The following is a 19,990-nucleotide window of genomic DNA, read 5'->3' as shown; positions in this document are numbered from 1 at the left end:
AAATCAGTTTTAAGCAGAAAACAATTATGCTGCATTTTGTTTAGGGAAATCAATAACAACTTTTTGAGAGACATTGAGTATTAAATCATACAATTTCTGCATTAATCACTTATGCAAAACATGGTTATGAACATATTGGGAGTTGTGAATGCATGTATATACATCTGTATATATTACTGGCTATACAACAATAATTAGTGTCAGGATTGCTAGAACTTGGAGGTTTGGTTGCTAATCCTCTTTGTTTGTATATTGACCATTTTTTTTAAAAGAAGAAAATGTAGCTCAATAGAAGAAAAATATAGATTGGTTGATTATGAGACACTAAGTCAGTGTCAACTCTTACAGACCACATTTTCCCCAGGACAAGCTGCCCCAACTTACCCTTCAGACCTTTCAATATTATATTTACTGCCAATGTAACAGTTCATCCTTCTTGCTGCTGATTGTCCTCTTTTTCTTCATTCCTTTCATATTTCCCAGCATTATATGCTTCTACAACATTCTTTTGCAATCTTTGTATGTTTTACACACATTTTTACCTTCCTCTTTTACTGGATACCTTTAAGAAAAAATTATAAACAAGTACAAAAAAAGAACATGAGAAAAAGTAAATAAAATTGAGATTGATAAACCAGAAATTTTCACATGTCATGGAGAATCAACCTTTCTAATATATAATTAATTATTTGTAAATGACATATATTGTACCATTCATTAAAAGATTAAGAATCACTATGAAACATAAACTATGTATATTAAACACCAAGATTAATACAATATAAATAATTAAAATTATATATTACAATAACAATAGAAGAGAATATTTGTTTGCTCTCTGTTTATATACTAGTGACTTGTCCTAAGTGTTTATGGGAGTATTTTTTAGTAATTCCTTCATTAGGCTGTTTGGTTTGATCAGGCTGTTAGCTTTGGTAGTTCATTGATCGGGGTATTTTTTTTTAACTTCCTGATTTTTGGCATAGTGTTAATCTTGGTGTTAATCTCTGCTGATCTAAGTATTGATTGTTGGCCAAGGAACGTTTACTCATACCACAGTGTTGTCACTCTTTGAGCTCCTGATCTATTTCAAATGATTTACCAAGCATTCAGAGATTTGTGCTCCAGTAGGAGTGAACCAGATGTTTCACAAGTAACATATTCCTCCAGTGGCATCTATTGCATTAGATCATGCATACACACACAAAGGCCTACCATTATCTGTGTCCCATTAACCTTGTTGACATTGACTCATAAATTGGCAGAGATAAAATCAGACTATTATCCTATGAAAGCTCTGATCTATCTGGAAACACCATTCCCTGATCAGGAAACTGGTTTTCTTTAATCACTAGTTCATGAGCACTTCTCAACTTTATGATGATAATATACTTTGCATCTGTTCAGGGCCCTCGTATCATTTCTTACTTTATGTGCTGAAGGGCATTTGAAGCAGATGCCTTGGATAAAACCTGGTGAGCATTGGCACATTTTGCAACCAATCGACAGAGAAATGACAAATGATGGATGGTGAGTTCTGTCTCTACCCATACTAAGCAGGTACAGCCCAGAAGAAGGAACTTGCATGTTGAGGCAAGCAAGCAGGACTCTACTGATAAAGAAACCAACAGAATCCTTATTATAAGCCATTATTTAATCAGAAACTATTGTTCAAATAAATGCATCCCATTTGCAAATAATACAATCTGAACAGCAACTGCTAATTAGTTGGGACCCTTGAATGACAACAGGCAGCCCAGCACAGTTTTTATAATGAAACTCCAAATATTAGCTGTGGGCTCATTCTGGCCATCTGGCAGCTACAATATCTTACTGAGAGATTGTATGTTTCTTTAATAAAACACTGGAGTTTACAACATTTCCCATAAATGGTCCTGACAGATTCTTGGATTTCAAATTTTCACACACAGCAGCATTTCATCAGAATATGTTTTAGAGTCTTGACATTTAACAGTGAATTTTCACTTTAATATGGGGGCAGATGTTCTTAATCTCTATCATAAATTTAGCTGAACACACTTTACATTATGATTAACTCAAATATCTTTCAACTGCTAGGAATATGAGTACACGAAAGAGATGGATTGCTTTCAATAAAATGAATGTTTGTGCCTGCAGAAATTTCTATTTTCATCTCTTGACAGGAGACTTAATCTAAAACAGTAATTTCCAGCAAATTCTAAGTGTCTGCTTTGACTACATCATTGTATAAAAAGTATATTGTCAATGATGAAAATGTATATTTAGTTGTAGACATCAGGAGCAAAACTTTCTGTTTCTGAAAATAAAATATTCCTTTAAAAATCAATCTATTGTGACAGCTCACTTCAGCATTTATTGGCTACTGCTACTCCAAAACACACAGTCCTATGTGTGCCACAGCACTTCTCCATTATAGCTCAGACCTCTGTAATTATTAACTAGATTAAAAAACAACAACAAGAGGAACTAATGAAGCAGGAAACTGGAGGAAGGGAAATATAGATGCCATCCTGACTAAATCTCTCAGATTACTGCAATGTGTTCTACATGGGTAAACCTCGAGGGGTATTTGGAAGCTATAGCTGGTACAGAATATAGTGGCATGGATAATTCTGATCGAGCGGCCCATGTTATACTCCTGTTGCAAGAGCTATACTGGTTGGCAGTTTTCTTCTGGATCCAGTCAAGGTGTTGGTTATTACCTATAGTGGTCTTTCTGGGATGAGTCCAAGGTATATAGTAATAGCACTTGTACTTATATACCACTTCATAGTGCTTTACAACACTGTCTAAGTGGTTTACAGAATCAGAATATTTTTTTCCAACAATCTGGGTCTTCATTTTATCAATTTTAGAAGGATGGAAGGCTAAGTCTACCTTGAGCTAGTGAAAATTAAATTGTTGGTAGTTGGCAGAATTATCTTGCATTCTAACCATTGTGCTACCATGGCTCCTATAAAAAGCCACCTCGCCCCAGTGGGTTTGGCCAGTCCCATTCAGCCTATTCTGAATCCTTCTGCTACAGAATTTAATCTAGTGTGGTCCAGAAGAAGACCCTCTTCTGATATGGCCCTCATCTTTTGGAGTATTCTCCTACCTCCATACGCCTGGCTTTCTGGTGGAGCCTAAAAACTTGGCTCTGTCAGTTGACCTTGGGCCCTGATAGTATTGAATCCATCTTTCAACTTTGGATGTCTTCTGAACAAAGTCTCAACTCAAAAAACCCCCAAAAGACAAATGAGAAGTACAGTGGTACCTCTACTTAAGAACTTAATTCTTTCCATGACCAGGTTCTTAAGTAGAAAAGTTTGCAAGTAGAAGCAATTTTTCCCATAGGAATCAATGTAAAAGCAAATAATGCGGGCAAACCCATTAGGAAAGAAATAAAAGCTTGGAATTTAGGTGGGAGGATGAGGAGGAAGAGGGTAAGATGGGAGGAATAAAAAAAATCCAAAACTTTAAGGCTTAAAAAAAAAGAGGGACTCTGAAGTGGCGAGGGGGAGCATGTGCCTCCCATACACCCAGCGCGAGGCTGCCTTCCATACACTGTAACGGAGAGAGAAATCCAGGGGGAATGGCAGGAAACTGGCCGGGCCTTTGTGCCGCTCTCAAATTTCCTGGGAAATTTTTCTGGGCTCGGGTCCTTAGGTTAGGTTAGGTTTATTGGATTTATATGCCGCCCCTCTCCGCAAACTCCGCAACAATAATAAAAAACAGTACAGTACATAATACCAAATCCAATGCCCACCCATCTAGTTACAATTTAAATTAATAATCTCATAAAAACAGTATACAGTGATCCCCCGTTTATTGCGTCCCCAACCATTGCGAACAGGGTACTTCGCGATTTTTCAACCCGGAAGTCAAAATACCATCTCCGCATGCGTGCCCGTTTTTTCTATGGGCACGCATGCGTAGATGGCAACCGGGAGATCAGCTGCTGGGCGGCTTCCCCGGGTCTTCCCCCTCTTGCTGGCGTCAGCGAGGAGTTTCCCCACCGCCCACGCAAACTCCTCGCTGCCGCCCGCCCTTCGCCCGCCCACGCCGTTCATTCTCGCCGCTTTCGAGCTGAGTCCTGAAGCGAATTCGCTCCCGGACTCAGCTCGAAAGCGCCGAGAGTCAGTGTGGACAAGCCGTTCGTTGGCGCTGGCTATCGGCGCTTTTGAGCTGAGTCCGGAAGCGAATTCGCTCCCGGACTCAGCTCGAAAGAGCCGAGAGTCAGCGTGGACAAGCCGTTCATTGGCGCTGGCTATCGGCGCTTTTGAGCTGAGTCCGGAAGCGAATTCGCTCCCGGACTCAGCTCAAAAGCGCCGAGAGCCAGCGCCCCCCGGACCCCCAACCCGGGTTTGGGGGGCTGCTAGGAAGCCCCCCATGCCGGCGGCAAACAGCCGCGCCGCCCCCAATCTTCGGCTCCTCGCTAGCGCTGTGGGAGTAAAAACACCATCTGCACATGCGCAGATGGTGTTTTTACTTCCGCAGCGCTACTTCGTGAAAACCCACTCATTGCGGGGGTTCCTGGAACGGAACCCTCGCAACGAGCGGGGGATCACTGTATATAAAAAACAGGCACACAGTCAATCAATCAACAAAACAACATGGGCAAGGGGGAGGTGTTTTAGTTCCCCCATGCCTGACGGCAAAGGTGGGTCTTAAGGAGTTTACGAAAGGCAGGGAGGGTGGGGGCAATCCTAATGTCAGGGGGGAGCTGGTTCCAGAGGGTCGGGGCCCCCACAGAGAAGGCTCTTCCCCTGGGTCCCGCCAGACGACATTGTTTAGTCGACGGGACCTGGAGAAGGCCAACTCTGTGGGACCTAACCGGTCGCTGGGATTCGTGCGGCAGGAGGCGGTCCCGAAGATATTCTGGTCCGGTGCCATGAAGGGCTTTATAGGTCATAACCAACACTTTGAATTGTGACCGGAACCTGATCGGCAGCCAATGCAGACTGCGGAGTGTTGGAGTGATATGGGCATACTTGGAGAAGCCCATAATTGCTCTCGCAGCTGCATTCTGCACTATCTGAAGTTTCCGAACACTTTTCAAAGGTAGCCCCATGTAGAGAGCGTTACAGTAGTCGAGCCTCGAGGTGATGAGGGCATGAGTGACTGTGAGCAATGACTCCCGGTCCAAATAGGGCCGCAACTGGCGCACCAGGCTAACCTGGGCAAACACCCCCCTCGCCACAGCTGAAAGGTGTTTTTCTAATGTGAGCTGTGGATCGAGGAGGACGCCCAAGTTGCGGACCCTCTCTGAGGGGGTCAATAATTCCCCCCCAGGGTAATGGACAGACAGATAGAATTGTCCTTGGGAGGCAAAACCCACAGCCACTCCGTCTTGTCTGGGTTGAGTCTGAGTTTGTTGACACCCATCCAGGCCCCAACAGCCTCCAGGCACCGGCACATCACTTCCACTGCTTCGTTGACTAGGTAGAAAATGGTTCTTAAGAAGAGGCAAAAAAAATGTTAAACACCCAGTTCTTATCTAGAAAAGTTCTTAAGTAGAGGCGTTCTTAGGTAGAGGTGCCACTCTATAAGATTATTTCAGGAATAATCTGGGAAAATGTAACCGGTTAAAGTCTTGCTGGTATTAGAAGGAAAAGCAAAACAAAGTAAAACAATTTAGTGCTTCGAAGAAGAGAGAGATGCTAATTCTCTCTGCCTTCACTACTCTCTTGGGTTTTTTTTAAAGCTCAATTTTTTTTTAGTTATCTCTATCCATGAAATGCTGAAACCAGGGTTCTTTTGTCCATTGCTTCTAAACGTGTAATAAATTATTCATGTGTACGTTAGCTCTAAAGCAGATCTCAACTTCTATATCATTTATAATGCTCTAAAACCTGGTGTGAAAATATCTGCAGAGCTTCTGTAATTAAGGTAGGGAAAAATGGAAATATAGAGGGTATTTATAGAAAACTGTACATGAGCACTTTTAAGAGAATGACAGTTTCAGCATATTCTATATTATGTGTACAAGGATGTACAAGTAAGTAGTCTTTTGAAGGTACTCTGATGGTCTGTTCTCTGAATACATTAGCTATGTGCTGTTGTGCTGTTGTGCAATTTACCCTACTGACTCCTGGTTTATCAAAAGACACAAAACTCCCTTCATGAAATTAAATAAATACTGTATTGCCTGCAAATATATATACTTATCAGTTATTATATTTCTGTAAATATTTACATTAGTTTCATCATCATCGTTATCATTATCATCTTTTCAAGTGATTTCTTAAAGTTAAGGAATGAACATTTACATCAGTCAAAATGCATGTCCTGCTTATAGTGTGTTACATGAAATCACAAAAAAGTCAATTAACTTTATTTTAAAGTTGCTGTTGAAAAAAACTTTAAAATATTAATTATATTTAAGCACTCTGGAAGTTATTTTTTTGGGATGTTGGTAAGAAGATGGGGATATATTTCCTTTGATTTGGAATTCAATCATAAAAGGAAAGAAGTAGCAGAGCAACAGTCGGGGAGGGGGGCATTGGTATTGGCCATTTGTAGAGTGCGCAAGCTGTCATTATGGGAGCCCATAACTCATGGCTGGAGACCCTCATCTAGTGTCCCAAAGCTTCAACAAAGTATAGATAGGCAAAGCTGATGACTACATGGATCTGCTTTATAACTATATTTACAGTAAATGTTCAGTTCATTAGACTTTTCAGGGGTAAGGGGATTATTAAATCCAAATGTATATTAGTTCCATCAATTGCCCTCATTTGGATCATGAAATTATTATAGAAACATAGAAGATTGACAGCAGAAAAAGACCTCATGGTCCATCTAGTCTGCCCTATTACTATTTCCTGTATTTTATTTTAGGATGGATATATGTTTATCCCAGGCATGTTTAAATTCATTTACTGTGAATTTACCAACACATTTGTTCCAAGCATCTACTACTCTTTCAGTAAAATAATATTTTCTCACGTTGCTTCTGATCTTTCCCCCAACTAACCTCAGATTGTGCCGCCTTGTTCTTGTGTTCATTTTTCTATTAAAAACACTTCCCTCCTGAACCTTATTTAACCCTTTAACATATTTAAATCAATCAGGGGGGTTGCAATGACAATCTGAGTTCTTTAAGAACTCTGGGGTGGATGCCCTCTGGACTCATTGCCTTATTTAATTGTTCAAGTTCTTCTAAGACATCGGCTTTTAAGATCACTGGAGCTCAATCCATACAGCTGGAAGCAATCCTATATCCATCTATAGTATTATATTGTAAGGTATTTTTTGAGAAAAGTGAACAGAAGTAGCTATTGAAATGGTCAGCGATCTCCTTATTCTCATCAATGCATGTATTTATTCCTGGTACTAAGCTTTGTGATGCTGCAGTTTTTCTTCTTCCTATCACTAATATATCTGAAGAAGATTTTTATCCCCTTCCTTACAGATTTGGCAATTTCTTCCTCTTTTGAGGCTTTAGCAGCATATATTATCTGTATCGCCTCCTTCTGTCTCATTTTATACACCTCTCTATCAGCTATACTTCCAGACTCTTTATACCTCCTATAGGCAGCCTTTTTTGCATTGACTATAGCCCTTACATCATTGCTAAACCATAGTGGTTTCTTCTTCCTTTTACCTTTAGTTATTTGCCTTACATACAGTCCAGTGGCTTTTAAGATGGCCTTTTTTAATACAGTCCACTGGGTGCTCGCTCCTGCCAATTTATCCCTCCCCTTTAATTCATTATTTAAATATTCCCCCATTGCATTAAAATTTGTTTTTCTGAAATCCAATACTTTGATTGCAGTATAGGATTGCTCACACTCAGTTTTTACATCAAACCAGAAACATAGATGGTCACTGCAACCTAAATTTTCTCCCACCTTAACCTCTGAAACCCAATTCCCATTCGTAAAAACTAAATCTAGAATATTCTCCCCTCTAGTTGGTGTCTTAACCAGCTGTGCCAGAGCTGCTCCTGTAAAGGCCTCTACTATATTCTTACTTTTGCATGTAAGGGCACTGGGGATATTCCAGTCAACATCAGGCATGTTGAAATCACCCATAACCACAATATCTCCCTACACTGCTATTTGGGTAATTCCATCCACCATCTTGTTGTCATATTCCTCAGATTGCCCTGGAGGCCTATAGATCACCCCAATTCTAATGACAGAACCTTCTTTATTTTGCATGCAAACCCAGAGTCTCCAGATCTTTACATGTAGTTTGAATTAGTGTTGTTTTTAGATTTACATATACTGTTACATATACTGTATTTCTACAGATTTATTTTTAGACAATGAGTGGGAAAACATGCAACAGGAGGACTAGACTAATATGTCCAATCAATTTACAAGGCAAGGATTTTGAAAGGGAATGCAATCTTGATAATTAAGCTATGAATAGCACTGTAGATACAATGGAAAAAGTAAGAAATTACATATCTTTCACTGAGATCTCATTGAGTCCTCACTGTATAATGTAGGCTTAGCTGTTTTCTAACCTTCAAGTGCTAATCCCAACATAAGCACCCTTCTCAAGATAATTTGAATTTAGCCATTTAAGCAAAACTCTGAAGGCCCTAATTACACTTTAACACTTAAAAGCAAGAGGCCTGAATCAATGGCACTCTTTTTTATTGCACTTTGGAAACTTTTAGTTGTACTGAAGTGCAGCCGAACAAAAAAGTACACCTTGAGCCAAAATGTTTCTTCCTTCTGAAAATGTATACATATAAGCTACTTCTTTGTCTTGTTGCAAAGAAGCGTTTCCTATAGTGTTGGGCGAACCGAACTCGCAAAATTCGGGTTCGTACCAAATTTAGTGCCGTTCGTGACACCGAACCCGAACCCAAAAGTTTTTAAAACTTTGGACAAAATTTGGGTTCGGCGTTCGCTCAAACACCGTGAAATGCTGCCATCCGGGAAGAGAGTGGGGAATCCCATCGTGGCATTCCCCACCTCCTTTTGCTTGCCGCGCTGCAAGCAAAAGGAGCTGGGAAACCCCACAATGGAATTCCGGGGGCAGAGTTTTGACATTACGTATATTTCTTCCTGATCTCCCTTTACTTGCTTGGAAGAGAGGGCAGAAGCATCGCTGGTTCTATAGTATAATGGTTAGCACTCTGGACTTTGAATCCAGCAATCTGGGTTCAAATCTCGGAGGAACCTTCTTTTTATTTTTTAAAAATTTAATTTTTATTTATTATTATTATTATTATTATTATTATTATTATTATTATTATTATCATCATCATCATAATCATCATGCTTCTTTATATAATAAAAGGGGTTTGGGTTCTTTTAATGCTTTCTTAGTGGGGAAAAAAGAAAGCATTAAAAGGACCCTCCAGCTCTTTGGGGGCAAAAGGGAACCTTCCCGATGTGCCCATGGAAATAATTAATAAATAATGATGATGATGATGATGATGATGATGATGATGATGATAATAATAATAATAAATAAAAAATTAAAGTTATTTTTTTTTTTTAAAAAAGGAGGTTCCACTGAGATTTGAACCCAGATCGCTGGATTTAAAGTCCAGAGTGCTAACCATTACACTATAGAACTGGCGATGCTTCTGCCCTATCTTCCAAGCAAGTAAAGGGAATTCCTTTTGCGGAAATAAGATAAATCTCAAGGTAGGAAATTAGGGATGGGTGAACCCAACAGTGTTCGGGTTTGGTGAACTCACCCGAAATTCACGGCAAGTTCGGCCGAACTCGCTGAACCTGAACACCGTTGGGTCCGCCCATCACTAGTTTCCTACCTTGAGATTTATCTTCCCGCAGATGATGGAATAACATGCAAACCTAATGATTGAACTACAGAAAGATTTTTTAACTTTGCAGACAATAGAGCTGCTCTTTGACTCTTAACTGTAACATTGCTATTTGTTACAGTTACATCCAACATCATTATCTACTTTTTATTTATAGCCAGTGTCATTAATAAAAAAATAATCAGATGTAATACCACACAGTAGAGAATTATTTTATTCAAAGGGTTTGTGACTTATTATTGTAATTACAGTACTGAAATGATCAGAAGCCAGTTAAACAAGAATAGTATTATAAACAGCAATATATGACACAAAACCCAGGAAAAGTTTATAGGACGTTATGGTTTATGAAGGCAGTGAAAGGAATAGAGCATTATAAATAATCTCAATTTTTCCCGCCTCTCATTGTAAAATAAGAATTTTTTTTCAACAGAAAGTTTAACTTTACAAGTGTACAGTAATACCTCAAGATACGAACTTAATTGGTGAAAGGAGGAGGTTCGTAAGGTGAAAAGTTCGTAACACGAAACAAAGTTTCCCATAGGAATCAATGGAAAAGCGATTAATCCGTGCAAGCCCAAAATTCTCCCCTTTTGCCTCATTTCCGCCTGCATTCGGATTTTGTTCGGGTGTGGGTGGAGGGGGGGGAGACGGGGGAGACAGCGCAGGCTGCCCGGAGGGAGCCTCGTGGGTGGATTAACGGAAAAGTCAACAGTTACTGTCCGGCTTGCAATGACTGGAAGGGAAGGGAGGGAAACGCACGGGCGGTTTGTACGTGCGTCTTCTCTGATTTCCTCCCTCCCTCCTTCCTCCTCTCCCTCCTGGCCTCCCTCCTCCTCCTCCTCCTCCTGTATTCCGCCTCCCTCCCAGCCTCCGAGCCACATTCTCCGCGCCGCTGGCCGGCTGTCATCTTCTAAAGAAGCAAGAGGAGGAGGAGCTGGGCGCCTTCCTCCACCACCACCGGCGCCCAGCTCCTCCTCCTCTTCTTGCTTCTTTAGAAGATGACAGCCAAACGGCGGCGCGGAGGGTGGGGATGGTGTGCGTGTGTGGAAAGGGTCAGCGGGAGAACTGGGGGGAGCCGTGGCCACTGCCCCGTGGAAGGGACCCGGCTGGGAAGCTCCCGAAGGTGTGGGCTGGGTCTTTCTGGGAGAGCAAGCAGCAGGCGTGGGCTGGGGTCCCCCCAGTTCTCCCGCGGACCTCTTCCACACATCCCGACTCCTGCAGCCTCCGCGTTTATCTTTCGGCCTCGGGCTGGAAAGGGGGAGCTAAGCCAGCCCAGCGGCTTTTTACATTGGGGAGATGTTACCAGCCCAGCGGCATTGATTCCTCCCACCGCTTAGCTCCTCCCATCCACCCAGAAGCCGAAAGTTCTGGCCTTTGTTCACCAGCCTCCACGTTTTTCATGTTTGCATCCTGGGCGGGCGGGCGGGCGAGGAGGCGCGACCGACCGGCTCAGGCTCCGGCTAGGACAGGGCGGGCAGCAGCTGGGCGCAGCGGCGAGGGTGCGTCTGACTCGGGGCTGGCGGCGCCCGACGCACCGGGGAACATCAGCTCAGCGGATCAAGCCCGGCTCCTTTCGGCCCAGCATCCCGGGCCAAGCGGCTGCCTTCCGTCACTGAGCCTGGCTCGCCCGGAAGATCGTAGAGCGCGTTGGCTGTGCCGGCGAGGGAAGCCAAGCCGGCAGCAACGCCGCCGCCGCAGCCAACGCGTGCTACCATCTTCCGGGCGAGCCAGGCTCAGTGACGGAAGGCAGCCGCTTGGCCCGGGATGCTGGGCCGAAAGGAGCCGGGCTTGATCCGCTGAGCCTGGCCGGCTTGGCTTCCCTCGCCAGCGCAGGCAACACGCGCTGCCATCTTCCGTCACTGAGCCTGGCTGGCCCGGAAGATGGCAGCGCGTGTTGCCTGCGCTGCGAAGGAAGCCAAGCCCGGCTCCTTTCGGCCCACCATCCCGGGCCAAGCGGCTGCCTTCCGTCACTGAGCCTGGCTCGCCCGGAAGATCGCAGCGCGCGTTGGCTGCGGTGGTGAGGGCTTGTGATGGAGGGTGGAGGAAGCGGCCATGGGAGGGCGAGCTGCCTCAGGGAGGAGGATCGGGCGGGACCAGGTGGGGGCTGGAATTTCTCCGCTGGGAAGAAGCGGCGATGGATCATCCGTCTACCTCTGTCGGCTGCTCCGGGCCACAGGGGCGAGGGGCGCTGCTTCTCCGGTCGCCCGGTCCTCTCCTGCCTCCCGCGCCGATCGAAAGGGGCTGGAGCGGCAGAGCCGAGCACGCCTTCCGCCCTTTCATCCTCGCCCCCGTGGCCCGGAGCAGCCGACAGAGGTAGACGGAGGATCCATCGCCGCTTCTTCCCAGCGTAGAAATTCCAGCCCCCACCTGGTCCCGCCCGATCCTCCTCCTCCCTGAGGCAGCTCGCCCTCCCATGGCCGCTTCCTGGAGCGGCCCGGAGCAGCCAACAATGTTGCCCGCTGCGTCGGGCGCCACCAGCCCCGAGTCGGAGACAGCATCGCCGCCACCGCTGCTGCCCCCAGTCGCTGCCCGCCCTGTCTCGCTGCCCGCCCGCCCAGGATGCAGACCTACTGCCTCGCCTCACGCCCGCCGCCGGCCCGATCCTGCACCTCCTGCTCCCCCCCCAGCCAAAAATACAAAGGAGGTCTGCCACCGCCTGCGGAGCAATGGGAAGCTGAAGCCGCCGGCGGTTTCAGACTCCCTTTGCTCCAGGCTGCTCCGCCCTGCCTGTCATGCGGCGGCAGACTGTCTTTGTGGTTTTTCGCTGGGGGGGAGCAGGAGGACCTTCCTGACTCCCTCCCCCAGCGCCGGACCTCCTGCCCTCCCTCCCAGACAAAAACCCAAAGTGGCCTCCCGAACCCGAACGTTTTCCGTCTTACCAACCTGTCACCGCTGCCGAGAAGCCCCGCCGCCTGGCTGTCACCTTTTAAAACAGCCGGGGGGCTTCCCAGCAGCCTCCCGAAGCCGAACGCCAAACCCGAACATCCGGGTTCGGCTTCGGGAGGCTGCTGGGAAGCCCCCCGGCTGTTTTAAAAGGTGACAGCTGGGCGAACGCCGAACCCGGAAGTTCGGGTTTGGGGTTCGTAACATGAAAAAAGTTCGTAAGAAGAGGCAAAAATTTTAAGAACCCCGGGTTCGTATCTCGGGTTGTTCGTAAGACGAGGGGTTCGTATCTTGAGGTACCACTGTAATGGTCACCTCAGTTTTGCTTGATCTCTGTAGAGTTGCTATTTGTTTTCAATAAGAATGTTTTATTATAACTTTGTGAAAGACTAAATACAATACAGTATATAGTTGCACCAAAAGTCAGATTGCGTAGGCAATTCATCATGTAAATTGTATTAAGAATTTAGATTGGTTGCTGTTTTCTTTTTTACATATTTGATGTAGACCTTTGAACATTCAGTACAGTAACATTTTTTTTCTGTAAAAATAATAATAAAAAGATTGTGATTTGACCCTAGATTCTGACTTTTGATTCAACCTGCATTAGATAGAGCAGTGTTTCCCAACCTTGGCCACTTGAAGATATCTGGACTTCAACTCCCAGAATTCCCCAGCCAGCGAGTTCTGGCTGGGGAATTCTGGGAGTTGAAGTTCAAATATCTTCAAGTGGCCAAGGTTGGGAAACACTGAGATAGAGGATGATAAATCGCAATCACTGAGAGGTGTTGAAATTTGAATATAATAGTTGATATAACTGCTGAGGTTTGAAGATTTTGTCTATGTTTTGTCTAGAAAACTGTGTGGCGTAAGCAATTCTTTCTTGATTTATTTGCCATTAGCTAAATAAATAATAATTTTGATTTATTTAAGGATCAATAGCAAATAGACAATGGTCACAAAGATGTGCCACTAAATGGCTAAGAAAATTTAATGAAAGGGAGCAACAACTCTATACGTTATTAAATCTATAGGAATTGACTGGCTGGATCAAATGAATGAAAAATAAAATTTCTTGACTGAGATAACCTTTGGCCAACCACTCATTCAGCTATTTTTATATTTACTGTCTCTTAGCTGTTTAATGTAAATTGCTGTTTAATATATTTCTGTAAAGAGGAAAAATAAGAAAGCACTGGTAGTTTGAATGAAACACTGAGCAGACGTGGTAGATAAATCCACAGTAACTGAATTTAAACATGCCTGGGATAAACATATATCCATCCTAAGATAAAATACAGAAAATAGTATAAGGGCAGACTAGATGGACCATGGGGTCTTTTTCTGCCGTCAGACTTCTATGTTTCTATGTTTCTAATGTGTTCTGTAATGGAGATTTAGCAATTGATATTTACATTTTGGTAAAAGGCTTAGTGAAGCCTTTGCTCTATAAAGTGCATGGAAATTATGCTTTTATCCATTAAAAAATTCCTTTCATTGCTTCTTTATGGGTTTAAATTTATTGCCCAAATACTCTATTCTTCAAGAATATAGCATGTTCATTTCAGCCTATGTGTATAAAACATGGGTTTAATGGTATTTGTGTGGATTAATCTTTTTAGCTTAAGTATGGTGCTACTTTGCCTTAATTATAGTCATTAATCAAACATCATTATATAACATTGCAGAGAGACTCCACGGGTGTTGATGATATGAAATTACTGCAGAAATGTTTTTGTTTGGATTCTGGTTTTAGATATTGTGTCAGGTTACAGGTATCTTAAGTTCACGTAACTGTGATCTATCCTGAAGCATAACTGAGATAGCTATGTCATGTAAAGGTTAGCAGGATGCTTTCTGCATATAACTCTTGACTGTGAGAAGCAATGAGGAGCACAGCAATGCTACTGAAGCCCATTTCTCTTTCTCCATCCCTCCCTCTGATCCACCTCAATGCTTTGGACATCTGCTGGGAGCTAACTCTTCCTCTGCTGCCAACCTTGGAAAAGAGAGAAGGGGGTTTTAGAAAGAAAAGGTTAGCAAGAAGAAGACACTGCATTATATCAAGTATGTTGCTGAATCTGGAAATACGTGTCTGGGCTAAAAGGCATTTTCAGTTCTTTCCAATTTTTTGCAAACTATCAACTTACATAACAAACTCACAACTCAGCCTTCTCCATTAGGTTTATTTATTTATTTATTTATTATTTGGATTTGTATGCCGCCCCTCTCCGAAGACTCGGGGCGGCTCACAACAAGTGAAACAAATCATAAATAATCCAATTAATTAAAATATTTAAAGATTAAAAAAACCCCATATACTAACAGACACACACACAAGCATACCATGTATAAATTAAACGTGCCCAGGGGGAGATGTTTCAATTTCCCCATGCCTGACGGCAAAGGTGGGTTTTAAGGAGTTTACGGAAGGCAGGAAGAGTAGGGGCAGTTCTAATCTCCAGGGGGAGTTGGTTCCAGAGAGCCGGTGCTGCCACAGAGAAGGCTCTTCCCCTGGGGCCCGACAACCAACATTGTTTAGTTGACGGGACCCGGAGAAGGCCCACTCTGTGGGACCTAATCGGTCGCTGGGATTCGTGCGGCAGGAGGCGGTCTCGGAGATATTCTGGTCCGATGCCATGAAGGGCTTTAAAGGTCATAACCAACACTTTGAATTGTGACCGGAAATTGATCGGCAGCTAATGCAGACTGCGGAGTGATGGTGAAACATGGGCATACCTAGGTAAGCCCATGACTGCTCTCGCAGCTGCATTCTGCACAATCTGAAGTTTCCGAACACTTTTCAAAGGTAGCCCCATGTAGAGAGCATTATAGTAGTCGAACCTCGAGGTGATGAGGGCATGAGTGACTGTGAGCAATGAGTCCCGGTCCAGATAGGGCCGCAACTGGTGCACCAGGCTGTTGTTCAGAAGAGAAGGATTTAGGGGTAGTGATTTCTGACAGTCTCAAAATGGGTGAACAGTGCACTCAGGCGGTAGGGAAAGCAAGTAGGATGCTTGGCTGCATAGCTAGAAGTATAACAAGCAGGAAGAGGGAGATTATGATCCCGCTGTATAGAGTGCTGGTGAGACCAGATTTGGAATACTGTGTTCAGTTCTGGAGATCTCACCTACAAAAAGATATTGACAAAATTGAACGGGTCCAAAGATGGGCTACAAGAATGGTGGAAGGTCTTAAGCATAAAACGTATCAGGAAAGACTTAATGAACTCAATCTGTGTAGTCTGGAGGACAGAAGGAAAAGGGGGGACATGATCAAAACATTTAAATATGTTAAAGGGTTAAATAAGGTTCAGGAGGGAAGTGTTTTTAATAGGAAAATGAACACAAGAACAAGGCAGCACAATCTGAGGTTAGTTGGGGGAAAGATCAGAAGCAACGTGAGAAAATATTATTTTACAGAAAGAGTAGTAGATGCTTGGAACAAACTTCAGCAGATGTGTTGATAAATCCACAGTAACTGAATTTAAACATGCTTGGGATAAATATATATCCATCCTAAGATAAAATACAGAAAATAGTATAAGGCAGACTAGATGGATCATGAGGTCTTTTTCTGCCGTCAGTTTTCTATGTTTCTATGTTGCTGGTTCCTTATTTTTGTCCCCTTGATTACCATGGGTATTGGAAAGTATGTGAATTGAAGCTAAATATGTTACACTTAAAATGCTATTCATTCCCATTCACTCCAGCTCAGATTATGCTAGATTTAAGAATGATTTCTTTCTTCTCCATAACTATGCTTTGCTTCAATATTTTAAAAAAATATTTGCATAATAATCTTACATATAATATCAATGGTATGTCTTCGTTTTATAACAATACTTTTTACTAAAATTTTACCAGTGATAAAAGATAATACAAAATGAAATAAGAAAAGAAAGAAAAGTAGAAGGGGTAGAAAATGAAGAAAATTTTAAAAAAAGATAGGAAGAGAAAACCAGAAAAAAAAACATTAAGGTTATTTCTGATCTTCTTTAAACCAATTACAAGTAAACTTAATACCTCTCTTCCCCGTTAAAGTTATATTACATAGATCACTTCTTCCCATGAGCAGAGATAAGACTGTTATGTCTCCTCAAACAAGATTATTTGATATTCTTTTCTTTTGTGCAATTCTTAATCCTTAATTTGACTTTAAGGTGCTATTGTAGGACATGGTTGTCATTCATATTTTCTTCTTCCTATTGTAGATTTTTTTTAAAAGTTTCAATTGCCTACTTTGTTGTTGACTTAATATCTGTATTGCCTCTCTATTTTGTATTTATTTTCTGTAACCTCTATTTTGTTTGCAAGACTTCCACCTTGACTTTAATTTTGTTTACTAATTCATTCAATCATGCTATGCATAGATTCTTCTAACATTTTCAATCGCAACTTGTTTCCCTTCATTGAAATCTCTTTTAAGCAATACGTTCACATAAGCAGATATTGTTGCTATGATTGTAGCTGTGAAATTCTTTCCTAGTTCCTTGATCCTTTGAAATCTTTCAGATGTAATACTTTTTCTGTCATCCTGTAAGTGTCAACTTCACAGTATGATTTTGCTGTCATTTCATTGGTTTTCTAGTAATATCATTACATCAAGAACAAAAAGAAAATATATATTTTTCTTTTTCACCCGCTCTAGTCTTCATGACTTTGGTCTTGTGTAGAACTCTGTATTCTATGATAACATGGTGTGTTTAAAATTCCTTTTATGTCTTCATTTTTAAATTAACCAACTGTGTCCTCATTAATAGTTTTAAAACTCTACTTTCCCACAAAGGTATTATTTGATTTCTTTATTTTTTTAAAAAAAATACACACTTTAACATAAGATTTCAAATTTAATGGATTCCTTATTCTGTTTATACCTTTCTTAAATGAAATTCATATCAACTATTTTGCCATTAATTATAAATTCTTTAAATTATCAATACCAATAGCACTTAGACTTATATACCAATTCACCGTGCTTTACAGCTTTCTTTAAGTGGTTTACAGAGTCAGCATATTGCCCCCAATAATCTGGGTCCTCATTTTACCCACCTTGGAAGGATGGAAGGCTGAGCCAACCTTGAGCCTGGTGAGATTTGAACTGTCAAATTGCAGGCAGCAGCAGTAGCTAGCAATACAACCACTGTGCTACCTCAGCTCACTGGTATATAGCACTTTGCTTTGAACTGAAATGGAAGATCACTCACCATCAATTTATTATGACTTGCTGCTCAAAAGATCTTTATTATCATTAGAATAGTTTTAATAAAAATTGCCATAGAAAATAAGGTTTAGTAAACTCAATGTCCTTATAGGCTCCACTGCAACTTGAACCTGTCATTGTTCCTGCATCTTCCAGACTCACAAATCAGCCCTAATCCTGTGTTCTCCTTGCAAGGAGCAGCTGTCCAGAGCATATGGGCAATCTCTGGAGAGGCTCTGTTGACTCAGGCACATTTCCCAAACATTAGTCTACTCTACATGACAACATTATCTTTGCGCCTTTGGATATGAGATAACCATTGCTACACCCAGAATATATCCTGTAAATATTTTTTAATTTGCCCTATAATAACAGTTGATAATATTATATCCCACAATAAATATCAAATGGCTTGCAAACATAGGAGGTGATTTATGGAATTAAAATAATTCAAGCTGTTAGTGGTTATTTTATCTGCAAGTGGTAGGACTAGCATTATATAACTGTATTCAATTTCCAGAACTCCCTGCAAATTAATTCCATATTTTGAAATCTACTTTTTCTTTTGTAACAGATTAATGTTGACAGACATTATTATTATTATTATTATTATTATTATTATTATTATTATTATTATTATTATTATTTGATTTGTATGCTGCCCCTCTCCGTAGACTCGGGGTGGCTTACAGCAATGATAAAAACAATATATAATGACAAATCTAATAGTTAGAATCTAAAATAACAATAATACATTTAAAAAGCCTAAAAAACAAGAAACCCCAATATATATATATATATATATAAAAGCATACATACAGTCATATCATACACAAAGAACTACATAGGCAGGGGGAGATGTTTCAGTTCCCCCACGCCTGACGACAGAGGTGGGTTTTAAGGAGTTTACGAAAGGCAAGGAGGGTGGAGGCAGTTCTAATCTCAGATGATATAGATGTTAATGATATATATATAGATAAAACATTAATGTAGTTTTCTATACAAACTTCACATTTCAGAATACTCATACTCAGAGTGTATGAGAAGTGATCTAGGAAAAAAATCTTCATAATAATAATTTATGCTGCTTGCCAGGATTTGTCTAAAAAACAAACCAATACACATTTCATCGTATGGATCCCAGCCGGGCTTGGGTAGCGCGGGCTGTAATCCAGCTCCTGGAGGCTGACACTGGGTGGATAGCTTGAGCTGCCAAGTTCGAGGCTGCAGTTCTGTTCCATGTTTGGCCCGTGTCGTATGGATGCCCAAAACAAATTCAGACCCATTCTAGATCTCAATCATTGTCTGGAAAAAATAGAAATAAAGCAATATTTTTATAAAGTTCTTAAATAATAACTTTTAAATATTTTAAAAATATCAGTGGGCTATGTTGGTATATGGTTTTTGTGTATAATAACGAATGTTTGTTGATATGGCATTTTTTTCTCTTCTCTGAATAGTTGACTCACTCTAGCTAATATTAGAGCCCCAAAGTCTTGTTGTAATTATATTGAAAAATAATAATTAAATAAAGTTTGCCACAATTTAATCACTGTCCTTAATTTTGCCAGATATAAATTTCAGCTTCTTTAAACTTTAGGGAAAAGTAAATCTGCCACAAAAGTGATAAATTGTGTAGTTTTAAAATAATCCTCTTTAAGCAGTTGATTTTCCTTTAATTATGTTAATCCTTATTAAGGAACTATAATTCTGCTAGTAATGCATAGAAAAGCTGCATAGCAGACTAATGCATAAAAACGCTTGTAGCTAGCATAAAAAGTGGAAACATTATGCAAATACATGATTGTAGAGTATTTTCTTTACATTAGTAATCCTTATGTATCTGAACAGAATTAAACTGCTTATTAATTAGCCTTTTCTATTATTTTTAGGTCCTGAAAAAATAGAATTCATGTGTCCCCTGAATCATATCAAATGTATTGGCTCAAACAGATGTATTCACATGTCTCAACTCTGCAATGGCGTTTATGATTGTCCTGATGAGTATGATGAAGGAGTGCATTGTCGGGGTAAGTGACTTTGGAGATATGCAAAGAAAATGCCTGGATACTTTTCAAAAGAATGTCTTATATATACGAATCTACACCAAGCTAAAAACTCTCCTTTGCCTACATTTCTTTGTACTAAACTGCTGTTCTTGTC

At 41.4% G+C, this 19,990-nt stretch overlaps 1 protein-coding gene across 1 annotated transcript in view; it reads left to right on the top strand.

Annotated features, from left to right (window-relative positions):
* Window positions 1–19,990, top strand: part of LRP1B (LDL receptor related protein 1B) — a 1,143,506-nt gene that overhangs the window by 494,641 nt on the left and 628,875 nt on the right. Inside the window, exon 3 of the mRNA XM_070731453.1 lies at window positions 19,720–19,857. Within this exon, the coding sequence (XP_070587554.1) occupies window positions 19,720–19,857 (138 nt within the window). The remainder of the gene's footprint in view (window positions 1–19,719; window positions 19,858–19,990) is intronic.

This window comes from Erythrolamprus reginae, chromosome 1 (assembly GCF_031021105.1).
Source record: "Erythrolamprus reginae isolate rEryReg1 chromosome 1, rEryReg1.hap1, whole genome shotgun sequence".
Taxonomy (NCBI): Eukaryota; Metazoa; Chordata; class Lepidosauria; order Squamata; family Dipsadidae; genus Erythrolamprus; species Erythrolamprus reginae.
Note: the sequence above shows the minus strand (reverse complement) of the source record. Positions and strands in the feature narration are given on the sequence as shown.